Source organism: Camelus ferus, chromosome 8 (assembly GCF_009834535.1).
Source record: "Camelus ferus isolate YT-003-E chromosome 8, BCGSAC_Cfer_1.0, whole genome shotgun sequence".
Lineage (NCBI taxonomy): Eukaryota > Metazoa > Chordata > Mammalia > Artiodactyla > Camelidae > Camelus > Camelus ferus.
In genome coordinates, this window is record NC_045703.1 from 45,348,830 (window position 1) to 45,364,439 (window position 15,610).

General features: G+C 38.6%; 1 protein-coding gene across 3 annotated transcripts in view; it reads right to left on the minus strand.

The window, feature by feature from the left end:
• Positions 1 to 290: 290 nt before the first annotated feature.
• SAMD3 (sterile alpha motif domain containing 3) overlaps positions 291 to 15,610 on the minus strand; it is a 114,654-nt gene continuing 99,334 nt past the window's right edge. For all 3 annotated transcript variants that reach the window (XM_032484905.1, XM_032484904.1, XM_006180721.3), the window contains exons 8-11: positions 6,291 to 6,491; positions 1,578 to 1,749; positions 984 to 1,066; positions 291 to 777 (exon numbers count right to left, since the gene is read on the minus strand). In XM_032484905.1, the coding sequence (XP_032340796.1) occupies positions 550 to 777; positions 984 to 1,066; positions 1,578 to 1,749; positions 6,291 to 6,491 (684 nt within the window). In that variant the 3' untranslated portion in view covers positions 291 to 549. The remainder of the gene's footprint in view (positions 778 to 983; positions 1,067 to 1,577; positions 1,750 to 6,290; positions 6,492 to 15,610) is intronic.

Below are 15,610 nucleotides of genomic sequence, written 5' to 3' on the forward strand. Positions count from 1 at the left end.
GTGACAAGGAAACAAACCCCCCGGGGCAGGTCAGCTGAGGGAAAGAGGAACCAGGGAGTATGTGCATCTTCTTAAAATGTGCAAGTTTAAGGTGTTTCCAAGCAATGTCAGACCAAAGAGGCAGAACCCCAGGCCACAAATGTGCAGCTCCTGGGCATTAAGTCTCAAAAGTAGGCACATTAAATGCAAGGCCAAACCCTAACCCAAACGAAGGATTTAGGTAAATCTGAAGCATAGAATCTTTTAAAATCTAATGTCCCGTTGAAAGTGTTAACTTGGATTGGAAACTCTTAGACCTCAAAATAGCTCTTTAATTAAGCAGTAGTATATTACAGAACTTCACAAAGAATTTAAGTATGGAAGGGTAAAGTTAGAAGGCATTGATACTCATTCGAATCTTACGAGACAAGTTGATTTTCTAATATCTACCTCTACTAAATCAAAACAGCTTTTTATAGTTTCAGCCATCCAGGAGATCAATTCTGATCAAATATCTAGCATGCTATTAAGTGACTGAGTATTGAAATCCTACTTCCTTTTCCTTTTCTTTCATGGACTATGCTCATCAAAAATCAGTGTCTCTAGGAAGTTGAGGGTTTGGGACAGTTTTCTTGGACACTGGATCCCAAATACATGGAAGGCAGCTATGAGAGAAGCCAAAGCTGTAACACAGTCATCCACCTTTATGAGTCTCTCTTTTTCTAAATACAGAGAAAATTCGCAAACATCCCTGTTGAAAGGGTTCTTAACTTCTAACACAGGTGTGGACACTTGCACCTGAAAAAAAGACTACAATAGAGTCACCATTGCATGATGTGTGAAATAGCTGAATAATACAAGGCGCCTCAATTTAACCAAGATATTACAATAAGTGAGCTTGTTGTAATTAAGCATATTTGTAAATAAACAGCAGGCCACCAACCTACTTCAAATAAATTACCATACAAAGATATGAAATGTCAAACCAATGATCACTGACATACCTTCTCATTCAAAATGACAAAAAGGCTGGGATCCTCCCCAAAAACATCTGGTAGGAGTAAGCACATGGCTGTCATCTTCATATCTGTCAAAGCAAACATGCTTACAGTCCAAGTAAAATTAATTTCTTACAACTGTCAGCAAAGTGTAAAAACACGTGGATTTTTTAATTGTCACCTTCTGCAGAGAACACACTAGCCTTCCTTAGGTCAGTGTTTCCTTACTAATTTTTTTGACCAACATCCCCTTCTACTAAACATTCAAGATCTCCTGTTCTGCCCTCCAGATCACTGCCAGAAGATAAGAGTTCAGTACTCTGCTCATCAGCCAGGATGATTTCGTTGTACTTTACCCTTGTGGTTTGTAAATTACCTTGTGTGCGAAACTAACAGGTTATTAGTTTCCTAAATATAATTTTACAGTATTGAGTGTACTTTTTAAATCTATACCTCAACTCCTCCTATTTGAGAATTTTTTTTCTTTTCCACATGCTGTTTCACTGAATTTTTACTTATTACCAGCGTATACCTTTCCTAATTATCCTGAATTACACAGATAACGGAGACCAGATTACCCTATCCCCCAGGTTTACTAACGTTTCAACGTGTCTTCATCTGTATGCTGTTTCATTTTTTCTTGCAATGCAATATTGATTGGATTGTCCACCAAAGAAAAAGAAGCCAGTATATTTTCCGAATAGGATTCCAAAATGTGCCTTGTTTTCTTATAAATATCTGTTCTTGTGAGAAGCTGGAATTCTCTGAACATCTGAAAGGAAAAGATTACAAGAAAAGCTAATGTATAGAATGTAAGGAAGTAAATTACTCTTTAGAATTATATTAAGCTTTGAATGCTAGTCTATATACTAGATATTTGATTATCTTTAGTGCAGAAGTGAAGACTTAGGACAGAGGAGGAGAAAAGAATGAAAGCCTTAAGTGAATAAGAAAAGATAATGGACACGATAAACTTCTAAGCCTGTAGGATTAAAACTGGATGCAGACTCAAGTAAACGAGGGTTACAAAGTACATAATGCATATTTTGGCTGTTTGGGTGACCCCCACTAATATTATGGGATCTTACATTCCTTTAGGTAAACTACATTGGTATGTTTCGGCAGTGTCGAACAGGAGGCAAAAGAAGATGATAGTCAGATTTTAGAAAGCCAACCTTAAAAAATACCTAACCATGGTATCCTAAAGGAGAAAGAACTTTAAAGACTGTACGATCAGACAGAGACAAAGGGTGACAAACAATTCAAGTGTAGGTTTGACTACAAGATAAAAGCAAAACCAGTTTACCTGTATGGAAACCCCTTTACTCAAAAACACCTCTTCCTACCACTGTCTAAATTCTTCTCTTCAGAGAATTCCACCACCACTGTCCTCCTCCCGACTTTTTTTGATAGAGTGGTATTAAAAGACTGTTCATTACCCACACAAGTAGCAATTATGTAATCATCACTTTCCTAAAACTCTAAAGAACAGTTACATATTACCCACTGGGTCTCATCGTTTCTTGAATATTTTGGTGGATCATAAATTGCCCAAAGATAAGGTCCAAAAGTTAAGTTATCAGAAAACTGGAATGCATACTCTTGAAAAGGTGCAGTGGCTCTGTTATCAGGCAACTCTCAGTGGACCACTAATCTAGATTAACACCCTAAAAAGAACCTCTCTCAGTAGGGAGATGTGAAGTGAAGCATAAGGAGGGTAAATATTGCCCACTATCTTGAGTGCATAGCCTAGGAATTTTTTAGAACTTAAAAAAAAAAAGTCAAATTTATATTAAAGTTGCAGGAAGAGTAAATAGAGCTCACAAGTGCCCTTCATGCAACTTCCCCAAATGCTAACATTTCTGATCCATCTGAAAGTGAGCTGTAGACATGACGCCCTCTTAACCCTTAAATCTTCATTGTGTATTATTAGTCCTTGTACTTAGGAAGGGCAGGGACACTCTCCTGTATAACCACAGCATAACCATCAAAATCAGGAAAAGCTAATCCAAGGACCTCATGCAAGCTTGCCAGTTGTTGCACTCACATGCTTTGTAAGTCCAGGATCTAATCCAGGAACACATGTGAGATTTAGACATGTTTGTTTAGTCCCCTCCAGTCTGAAACAGCACCTTAGCTTTCCTTATATTCCTCGATGTTTCTGAAAAGTGGAGGCCAATAACTTTGCAGAACGTCCTTCATTCTAGGTCTGTATGATGTTTTTTCATGATTTGTGTATTTTTGGCAAGAATGCTGGCACTTCTCACTCCATCGAGAAGATGGTAATTTGTCCCATCATTGAAGATACTTTTATCACTTGGTTAAGATGTTTTCTGCCAGGTTAATTAACATATATGTTATATTTATTCATAGTTGTGTTTTATAGAAAGGTAACTCTAGTTGACCTAAGTATCTTGTCCCTCCTGTAACTTTCATCCATAAGATTTAGCATCCACTAATGATCCATGCCTGAATCAGATATTACTATGATAGTTGCCAAATGGTGATTTTTCAAATCCTGTCATTCTTTCTAAATTTACTGGCTTTCTATTCTGAGGCATAGCTTTCTTTTCCCCCATGTTAATTATTTATTTATTTATATCACTACAGAATAATAAATTTCCATTTTACTCAAATGACCATATATGTGGTCCTTTTATTATTTATATTAAAGCTCAGATTGTCCAGATTTGGCCAATAGGAGCTGCTTCAAGCTGACTCCTGTGTCTTTTTGACATTCTGTGAGCATGTCCTTAATTTCTGACACTACACAATATTTCAGGCTCATCTTGTGTTTTTTCCTGCCCCAGCCTTAGAGTCAGCTACTTTCCCAAGAGCCCTGGGTACCTTTTAATGGAGAATGATTTTTCTAAACTAAGATTTTAGCCCTAGATGTGCACATTGCTACATTGGTGTTATTGTTCTGTTGTTGAAATCGTTTCTCAATAAGGTGAAGACTGGAGCATCACAAAAGATTTGTTGGAAAATTTGAGGAATCATTTAAATTTGAGTTTGGTATTTTGTCCCTCAGAACATCTTCCAGCTTGTCAGTTCCAACATCCACTGGGTCCCAGTAACAAATTGCTAGTTGATAATATTTTAGATAGTCTCATAAAGTACATTTTTCAAGTTTTTTATTTTCCTGTTGACAGTTTTTTGAGAGGAGGGCAATGATGAGTGCTGGTGGTGGTGGATGGTCTGTGTGAACTCCTGGGACCAGCTTCCCCCAGTGGCTGCTTCTACTCCACCACACCTGCATCCCCAAGCACGTCACCAGGTGTTTTCACACTGGTGGTAGCAATAGCTGATGGGGGAGGTTTGAAGAAGGGACAGCTGTCCTCCTATAGGGATTTGGGTATTTTTTGAGTTGTTTTTGTTTGTTTGTTTGTTTTTTTAATGGAGGTACTGGGGATGGAACCTAGTACCTCGGGCATGCTAAGCACACACTCTACCACTTGAGCTATACCCTCCCCGCTTAACTGGATTTCTAAGTAAAGTCAAGCTTGCTTTATTTTCAGAAACACAGTAAGAGTGTTATAAATTCTACATCCCAGCTAGTCACAGGAGGCTGAGTTAGGGAGGTACTTCCTGAAGAAGCATCAAACATTTAAACCTTTTGTTTAAAACAAGTAGAGCCAACTTTATTCAGCAAGTACAGTCATTGCCAAAGCTATACCTCAGCCTGCATTTTGGATACAAAGGGTGAAATACCTGAGGGAATGGGAGGAAATGATTTACAGATGCCAGGGTGGGAGACCTAGACAGAGCAGGAGACAGACAGCCTTTGATCTGAAATCCCTCTGCCCTTCATTCAGGCTATAATGGACCCCACATTTACTATCAACCATGATTCTTTGAAAGGTTGCTGAACCGTAGCTCATCTGCTTTAATCACTAAAACTTTGTAGGCTGCACTTCAATGAAAACCTCAAAGGCTGCAGCATCAGTGACCAGAGCAGCCTTACTAACTGCTATGGACTGAATGTTTGTGTCCCGCAACCCCCACCCCCCAAAATTACCTAGCAATGTGATGGTATCAGGAGGTGGGGTCACTGGGAGATGATGAGGTCATGAGGACAGCACCCTCATAAATGGAATTAGTGCCCTTATACAAAAGCCCCCTGAGAGCTAGCTTGCCCCTTCATCTCTGTAAGGTGACAGCTAGGAGGAAAGGGGCTCTCACAGACACTGCCTCTGCAGGTGTCTTGATCTTGAACTTCCTGACTCTAGAACTGTGAGAAATACATTTCTATTGTTTAAGCTACTCAGTCTATGGTATTTTTGTTATAGCATCTGGAATGGACTAAGACACCAACCATCTACTAACTCATTCAGCATTAAAAAAAAAAATCAGTACTTCATTTGTATTTTACACATAGTACTCTGCGAAGTACTTTGGGAAATACTACAATGTTTGGAACATGCTCCTCACATTTAAGGAGTTTATAGACCATCTGTTTGACAGGTTTTGCTTTGAATGTATATTTTGTACATGTGTCAATCTGGCATCCTCTTCTAAAAGCCAGAGGCTATCAGCTATTACTGTTCCTAGCAACCCAAAGATTAAGGAGAAAGAAAGTAATAAATGAGGTAGGGTTACAGAGAGACAATTAAATAAAACAATCCATGTAAAGCATTGAGAGCATGCCTGCTACTAATAATAAACACATAGATGTTTGCTATAAATGTTATTATTAAAATAAAATATGCAGGCAAATTCTTACTTCAGTTTTTTTGGGGGGGGGAGAAAAGCATGTGAAACTCTTCATTTCCCGTTTGGTCGATTGCACCCACAGAATTCTTCCATGAAATGTACTCTGACGAGTTTTTCATTATATACTACAGCTACAATTGTAGTAGGACCCTTTAATGGCCACTTTAAATAAACTAAATGGTAAACTGTTTAATTTACCCATTAAACGTCGTATGTTTTAAGACCACTTTATGAAATGACTTGGGATCATAAAGGAAATAGATTCTGAGTAATATTATATACTAACAGTCCTCTGATAACTATCTTGATTGTCTAAATGCATGAAAGGGAAACTGTTTCCCACTGTCAAACTACCCCAGAGTAAGTGGAGTCCCAGGCTCCACAACGTGTCCAATGAGGGCGAACTCTTTAAATCTGAAGGCAGCCAGTGTGTATCATCAGAATATGATCCCAAAGTCTTACTAAAGAGTCCTGGGGGTAGCCCCTTGGGCCTCACATATTCGACTGTGATTCACAACCACCATCTCGCTCCACTCCAAGGGGAAAGAGAAAAATCAATCTGGACACTCTAATCGGAGTATTAGAAGCAAATAAAGATACCTGATAAGGGCACTTCAGGAAAGGAAACATCTGAAGAATGTCCTTCAGAGGTGTTCTGCTGCTGATCAGCTTTCTTCTTATTTCCAAAGTCTGGCTCATCCTTCTATCAACTTCTTTCCAGTCCTTTTCTGTTTTCACATATTCTTGTTGGAACCAGTTAATATGTTCATCTACCTCAGAATCTAAATAAACAGCTTCCTTCTGCAAAATAGTTTCAAAATATTAATATGTTCCACGTTTCAAGTGGCAGTTTAATGCTTCATGAAAACTTGAATTATGGGCTGTGACTGCACACTCAATAATGCACTCATACGGAGAGCACGAATTCAGCCCGTATTAGTGTAGCTCCCCACTTCTCCAAGGAAACGGATGTCCTCCTTCTGACAGGCTGGCTTCCTCTGTAGTGCACACTGAGGGAACCAGTGGATGAGAAACATCTGAATCTTACAGACCAGTAGCAGCAGAGCAGACTGCTGGGTATCTGTAGATAGATTGGGGGCGGAGGGGTGGTGCTGAAAACGTAATCAAAGGGAGAGGACATGAAGCAGGGAACAGATCTCTCCTGGCCAAGGAATGCCAACAGATGAAGGGGAACAGTAGGAGTCACCTGTGGGCTTTGTGACTTCAAAGGAATCAGCATAAATCAACCAGAACATTAACTTGAGTTGGACCCAAATAAACTGGGTGACAAGCTTATGCCCTGCCTCCTGTATCGCACCAGGCTGGTCACGTGGAGAGGCTCTCTTCTCCAGCATCACAGTGACTGCAGCACCTCCGGGGTTGAGTGGAACAGCAGAAAGCTCAGCTCCAGCCAGCTTTTAGTCTAAGCTGGCAGCAGGTGCAGGAAATGAGGAGGACAGTATTACTAGGTTATATCTCAACAGAAAATTGAGACTGCTTTTGAAGGAGTAAGACACGGCATGATTTCAAAGATACATTTATAATTCCCCTTCTCCCCCAGAGATGAATAAAAACTAACCTCAACTTTTCTTAAACATAATTTTGTTCTACATCCTGCAATCTGAATAAGTTTGCAAAGGAAGTATCTAGTTATGAAAATTTAATAATTCTAAGTATATCATTAAAAATCTATTCAAAGGAACCTAGCAGATACTCTTAGCATTTGATTATCTAAGCAGTTTTTGCATGACTTTCAATTACATTTTATTTCTAAGCCAAAGAAAGCTAACACACAAAAGGACTTTGTGACTTTCAAAGTTATAGGGTACATATATTCCCAATAAGTATGAGAAGAAAATGTTCTGAGAGAAGTGAATTACAGTAGCCCCACTTCCCTGCAGAGGACACATTCTAAGACCCCTACTGGAAGCATGAAATGCAGACAGTACTGAACTCTGTATATACTGTGGTTTTCCCTTAATACATACTTATGATCAAGTTTAATTTATAAATTAGGCACAGTTAGAGATGAACAATAATAACTAAAAAAAATAGAACAGTTATAATAATATAGGGTAATAAAATTTGTGTGAATGTGGTCTCTCTCTTTCTCAATATCTTATACAAACTTAATGCCTTTTCTGTCCTAACTAAGCACTTACTACTCACTGTGGCTGTGACTTTTGCAGTTTGAGGTACAACAGCAAAACTAGCACAAATTTCTTTTTCCACAATCTTATGGATGGAAGATTCATTCGTACCATAGATCCTAGCAATCTCAGCGTACGATTTTTTTCCTTTCTTAATGAAAGTGAGAACTTCCAAGTTTCCACTTAAATGAAGCAGTTTATGGCTTCCCTGGCATAGCTGAAGTGCCAACACAATTACCCTTGAGCTTTGGTGTCATTATTAAGTAAAATTAGAGTTAACTGAACACAAGCACTGTGATACCACCACAGTCATCTGATAACAGTAGTGGCTACAAGTGACTAATGGCAGGATATGCTGGACAAAGGGACGCTTCACATCCCAGGTGGGACAGTGTGGAAGTGAGGTATTTCATCACACTCCTCAGAATGGCATGCAATTTAAAACTTATGAATTATTTTTACAATTCTCCATTTAATATTTTCAGACCACTGGTAATTAAAACCTCCGAAAGTGTAACTATGGATAATGAAGGACTACTGTATAAATACAGTGTTAGTAACTGAACACCTGGCAGTTAGTTAACTTAACATGTATTTGGAGGATTTTGGATGCAAGAACACCCTATAATCATTTATTAAACTCCTGCATTGCTGTTCCAGGTAGGGTGTAACCTTTTTTTTTCTTTTAAAGCACAAATTAACCTCTCTAAATAAACTGCCTAGATATTCCCAGTGTATATTTGATAAGACATTTCACATCAGAATCAGGCAAAATATTAGTTTTGTTTTCTTCATGTTTCAGACTGAGAAAAGTTCTTACAACTAAGGTGATAATGGAGATAATCTACTCCTAGAACTGAAGAACTGGAAAGAATCTCTAAATAAATTATCTGAAAAAAAAAATTAAAACTAGGTACTTGTACTTAAAGTGAAATAGTGTTTCCCCATGTTTTAAGCATTTTTATTATGACATGGCAATACTTTTCACAGGTCTCACCAACCTAGATACAGTACACAGAGCGTGAAATTCCTGGGGAGGATGGCAGATCACCCAGATGCTCAAAAATGCCTCCATCACTTGAGGAAGTTTGCCCAGGAACAGGAGAATCGGTGAGGCATGGATCCAAAGCCTGCCATGCCATGCCTGGGGCCGCTGGCATTACTCAGGATGAGCAAGATGCTGCCGCTCTACCTAAGAACCCCCAGACCTAAGAGCAACAGAAGCTTATCACTCGTGGGAAATGTCCATCTTGGGCCCAGATCCTCATCCTCTTCACCCAAAAAACTGGCTCCACCATCTAGAATGTCAGTTATCATTGCCAAAGAACAGGGAAAAATGGGGCACTGCGTACTGGGTCTTCAGTGCCCCCATCACTTCTGCTCACCTTTCATTAGTCAGAGTCAGTCTCATGGCCACATCTCCCTCCCAGGAAGATGAGAAGTACAGCCCTGCTGACTGTCTGGAGGAGACAAACTTATTAAATTGGTGAACAGCAATCACGTCCACCCTCACCTACCTCTGGGTTCCTTGTTATGTGAGAGCACAGCTCTTATAGTTTTACTCAATTTCAGACAGGGTTTCCTCTGAGCTACAGCCAAAACAGTAATAACTGAACACCAGAACACCCAGTTCTCAAACCAGAAAAAATTCCCTAAATGAATTCTATATCCGGCAAAACATCCTTCAATATGAAAGAGAGACTTAAGACATTCCTGGATAAATAAAAGAGAGACAATTAATTGGTCACTAGCAGATCTGTCCTACTAGAAATTATAAAGATAGTCCTCCAAGCTAAAGTGAAGAAACATTAGATTGTAACTCAAATCCACGTGAGAAAATAGAACACTGATAAAGGTCACTACATAGGTAAATATAAAAGAAAGTATAAATGTATTTTCTGTTGGCAACTCTTTCTCCCATCTTGTTTTAAAAACAGTTGCATGAAGCAATAGTTATAAATTGTGTTGATGTGCATACAGTGTATAAAATTTATCTAACTAACAGCACAAAAGGAGAGAAGGGTGCAAAGTTTTTATATGCTATTGTAATTAAATGGGGGAATTAATCCAAACTAGATTATTATAAATCAAGATGTTAGTTGTAATCCCCTGGGCAACCACTAAGGAAATAACTAAAAATGTTTATTTACTAAAGAAACAATAAGGGAAATTAAAACCACTAGAAAACATCTACTTAAACACAAAAAAAGAATGCAGTAATTAAGGGATAAAGTAACAAGAAAGATATGACATATAGAAAACAAATAGCAGACATAAATCCTACCTTATCAGTAATTGCATTAGGTAATTGACAGACTGGATTTTTAAAATGATCCACCTTTATGCTGTCTACTAGAGATGCACTTTAGATTCAAAGACACAAGTAGATTGACGGTAGAAAAATGGGAAAAGATATACCATGTGAGCAATAACCAAAAGAGACAGTATGTCTATATAAACATCAGAGAAAATCAACTTTAAGACAAAAATTGTTCTTAGAGACAAAAAAATGATATTTAAAATGGGAAGATAGAACATTCCATTAGGAAGATATAACACTAGGAAGATATAAGAGCTATAAACTTATATACACCTAACAACAGCATCTCAAAAATCATGCGGCAAAAACCGACAGAACTGAAGAAAGAAACAACTCAATAATAATAGTTAGGGATTTTAATATGTCACTTTCAATAATGAAGAGAACCACTAAATAGATGATAAGCAAGGAACTGAAAGACTAGAGTGATGGCTATTTCTGGGGAAGGTGACATGAACTGTAGAAACTTGATATAACAAATCATGCATAAAATGAAAATCTCTGAGAAGATATCAAAAAGAATTTTGAAGAAACTGATTGGATTACGCTACTTATTTAAAACTCTTAAAAAGAAACAAAATGTAGATTAAATTAACTGATATAGAGAAAAATCTATGCACTTAAAAATCACATTAATTGCTTCCAAACTGAAAGGACTTCACAGCAATCAGGAAAAAAAGAAAAAGCAAAAGCTCCTGCAGAAAATTCAAAGTCCTTCCTGTACTGCTTCAAGAAAACTAAATAAATGTTCAAATATCCAATTCAGAATTGATTTACTCCATAAAAACAGAGGAGAATCTTTTCAAAGTGGATGAAAAGATCAGGCATAAATGTGAAGAGCTGGACACATGAAAGATTCGAGCCAAGTTTTTTACAGAAGAATTTGAAAGAAGCATTGACTATTATCAAAGTCAGCTTATATCCCATGAGTGAAAAGTTCATGGTAATAAGTTGAAGGCTCTACTGGCTGAAAGAAACCTCAGTATCTTAAGGAAAGAAAATGTGTGCATTTGTCAAATAGCATTAAAGAAGAAATGAAGCATTTTAAAAGTATGTTTACATCCTGATTTTTCAAATAGGGCATTTGGTAGAGGCCCAAAGAGGATCACCAAGGAAATCCTCTGGATGAAGAGACTCCTAGGAAAGGATGTGCATCAGGCTGTGTCAGTGTGAGTGTCCAGGGTCCAGTGTCCTATGTTAACTGGATGTCACCCCCACCTTCACCCCAGGGTCAGGAGGACAGAAGCAGGATCCCCCCATAGGCCATCTCCATCCTGTCACAGCAGGTTCCCCACAAGAGCAAGACAGAGTTTACCTGCTGCTCCTTGTGCTGGCAGATGCTTGAAACCCTCCCTTAGTCCAAACCTCCCACATGAACTCAGCACCCCTAACCCAGACTCCAGTTCTCCTGGGAGAAGGCAGGTACTAAAAAAGGAGTCCCAGGGATGGGTTCCTGAGAAAGGACTGCTTGTTCTTCTTATTCCAGAAGATGAGGGTGAACCGCCCAAGAGATGTCTCTACACTAAGTGCTAAATGATACTAAGTAATATTAAGTGATCAAATGTAATGTGGCAATGGTATAAGAATAGATTAAGAGACCAATGGAATAAGAGAGACTGAAAATCTATTGGGGAACTTAACATACAATAAAAGTGCCACCATAAACCAATGGAAAAAGGTTGGATTTTTTAGTAATTGGTGGTGTAAGAATGACTCACTCTATGGAGATCCTTACTTAATATCATATAGGAAGATGGGCTCCAGAAAGATCTAAACATGAATGTGAAAACTAAACTTAATAGAAAAATGAGTAAGAGAGATCATCTTTTGTGACTTAGGGCAAAGGAAGGACTGCTTCCTACTGATTAACAGGAAAAAGATGCCAGTGCATTAAAAACTGGACAATGAATCTTAAGAGGTAATTTTCTAAAAGAAGAAACTCAAAAGTCTAGCAAACATATGAAGAGATGCTCAGATGCATCAAGTTATCCAGGGAAATGGAAATCACAAGAATGAGATTACACTTTACCCATCAGACTTGGCAAATTTTACAAGGCTGCTAATGCCAAACGTTGGCAGGAATACAGAGGTTGCAGGACTGTGGGAGTGAGACTAACAAAATCACTCTGGAAAGTAATTGCTCAGATTAAGTACATGCAAGCCCTCTGCCCCATGAGTTCCACTTCTGGGTGTACAACCCAAAGAAATAATACACAGCTGGGCCCATAATCAGATACGAATGACCGTGTTCACTGCTGTGCAATTCCTGGTGGGGAGGAAAGGGGCTTGAGAGAAGGACTACTTAATTGTTGCAGTCATGGGCTAGAAATACACATAGTAACACAAATGAGTCTTAAAGGGTGTCAGTGAAAAAGTGAAACACGAATGAAGTATAGAATAACATTTACATTACGTCAGATATATAAACCAAAATGATAGTACACATTTTGGAACACTTTACAAACAGAAAGATACTTATGAAACACATTAGAAGGGTTGCCCAAGAGCAGAGGTGGGGAAGAGGGCAGAGATAAATGAGCACAAAAAAAAAAAAAAAAAAAAAATGAACAGAATGAAAGGCCTAGCCTTTCAGGACAGTCGTTACCAAATGCAAGTTGCTGTGCTCAACATTCAGTGCGGCCAAACAAACCTAAATGGAGTCTGGAGCAGAGAAAGGTTTACTGATGGACGAATGAGGAGCATGAGTGGCTCGTGACCAGAAACCCTCAAATTCCCTGAAGGGTTCAGCTGAGCACTTCTAAGGGTCAGCTGAGGGAGGCATGTGGTCAGCTGTGCACAATTCCGATTGGTTGATGGTGATCAATCCTTAGGCACCAAAAGGTCTGGGGGCTACATGCTCATGATTATCAAGTAGTTAATTTCTTCAATTTGGGGGTGGTTTTTAGCATTTGGAAAACTCAAGAAACAGGCATGAGATACTATTATCTGGGTACTTTAGAGAGGAGCTACAGCAGAGGATATGGGGGAGGGGCCTGTCCCAGGAAGGCCCCATAAGGTCCTGCTCAGTTACAATTCCCCACTTTTCTTTGATACTCCTCAGTCTTGAGGAGAACAGGTGTTGGACAAGAAGAGAAATAATATTTTGGATGGACAAGTTAATCATAAACTCAGCAGAGAAACTTGGTTTCAATCTGCAATCCTGTTTCATCCCTCCCCAGTCTTTAAGGGAATGGGGCAATGACAGCTCTGGCTACTTCCTGCTGAAACAGGGCATAGTCCTACCTCGATTTGGGGAATGAACATCAAGTTGGATGTATTCCTGAGTTCCAGGTCCTGAAACCAAGTCTTCTATGATTAAGGTCTCATTCTTGGAGGGATTCAGGAGGATGAGCTTGAAAACCAGTCTGGACCTGGCCCTTTGGGAGAGGCTTATAGCCAGTTGTCTACTTTTATCTGAATAGGTTTTAACTTCTGCTGTGGTATTAACATATATATGTATATATCAAGAGCTGCTGACCACTACATGTCTCTTTTTCTGCTAACATCTGATCTAAAGCAATTTTATTGTCTAAAAGTTTAATGGTTACAAGAGGAGACCTTGAAGTCATAAAGTTGCAGCTGCCATCTTCCAGCAGACACTGCTTTGAGAATAGCTGGTGGCATCTTGAGTGTGACACAGCTTAGAAGATTTGAGTTCTCAACAACAGGAACATGCCTGAAATCACACCCACAATGGCCACCTGGTTTTACCTTGAATGTCCAAACCACAGCTACTCCATTTTGCCTTTCAAGTGCATTCCCCTCCTCAAGGCCAGAGCAGATGTACAATGCCGGTCCAAAAGGCCATAAACTTTACTGACCAAAGCATCCTGTTTTAAGTCAAGCCAGAATGATTTCCCCACACCTCAAAATGTGCAGGTTTTTCCATCATTTCTCCCTTTTGATTACAAATCTTTCAATAAAAAAGCAATGATGATCAAAATATCTGTCCCTCAGTGCTGGGTATGGCTCTTGCCCTAGGTTTAGATCATGACCCTCAGTGCTAGGTCTCCTTTCTATTTGCCTAATTAACCACATTGGGGGAAAACTCATCAGATAACATGAACAGGCTCAGAGTTATGTTAATGGGGAAACATTTTACAGGCCATATATTTAATCTCTTATAACCAATTACTGATGTGGACATTCTAGAAATTATGTAGTCTCTGAAATTTGGATACATTCTGGTATGATGCTATCAGTCATGGTTCTGGTTGTTATCTTGGAATGTTGGAGTCCTGGAGCCAAGTCTTTTAGCAACAGACTTCAGCAAGCATTGTTACACATCATGAGTAGTTACACTCTGTGACAACTCCACTAGAGAACTCTCTATCCTAAATATTGGGGGCAATAATGACAGGGAGACAAACATTTGCTAAATAATTTAATTAGAAAACACAGATTAAAAGCCAGTAATACTTCAGACAACCAAAAAATTACAGCCATATTCATCAGTTCACTCAATCCCATGCAATCAATCCCCTTTACTAACAATTTCATGAATTCAGAATTTTCATTAGACTTAAAATATTTTATTCAGCATAGCAGCATGACTTAAAAGAAAACTGTACTAGTCAAAAAGTCGTTTCAATGACTCTTTTTGAAGATGAAGCAGTTCCTGCAAAATAGCTTAACTGTCTACGAATGACAGAAGATTCAAAAAGGTGAGGTAAAAGATCTGATTACAATGTTTTTGACAAAGAAGCTTAATCAAGTTGCTATGACATACAACATTCCAAGAAAACAACCAGAATCATTACTGAAAGCATTATACCAAGACAGGTCCAAATTTCAGAGACTCTGCATAATTTCTAGAATGTCCACATCAACCTTATTTATCCATATTGTATAATCCTAGTAGGCTTGTCACTCATTTGACAATGCTGCCCATGCAATTCAACGTACCAACCAATCCAAGTGAAAACATTTTTTTTCCTGAGACGTCTCAAGGGCCCACTGAAGCACCCCAAAGTCAGCTGAAGTCAAAAGAACTTTAATTAGAATTTGATAGAAAGTTTGTCAAAAATATCAAAAAGTTTCACACAATCTGTTATCAGAAGCATTCTAAATAAACTTGTTCTCTTAACAGAGACGAACCAGATCTAGTCCTGCATCAGCCTGTTTTTAATAATGAAATCCATTCACCTAACTGAGCTTAGTCTGGCCTCAGCCCAGCCACGCACACAACTCTTGTTTCAGGGCTCCCTTTCTACAAACTTTCTACAACTTTCTGTATCCATATTAATTTGTCCCTTATTTTTTCCCGTCCAGAAACAACCAACTCTAGAACCAAATCACTTTCTTTCCCCCTTGCAAAGTGCAATTCCATTCCTCATACTTCTCACTCAAAACATACATCCTACTTTCCTGCTGTACACCTTTGCTTTCCTTTACCATTTTCAGTATCTTTGATTACACATCTAAACTAGAATCCTCAATTTCTAAACATG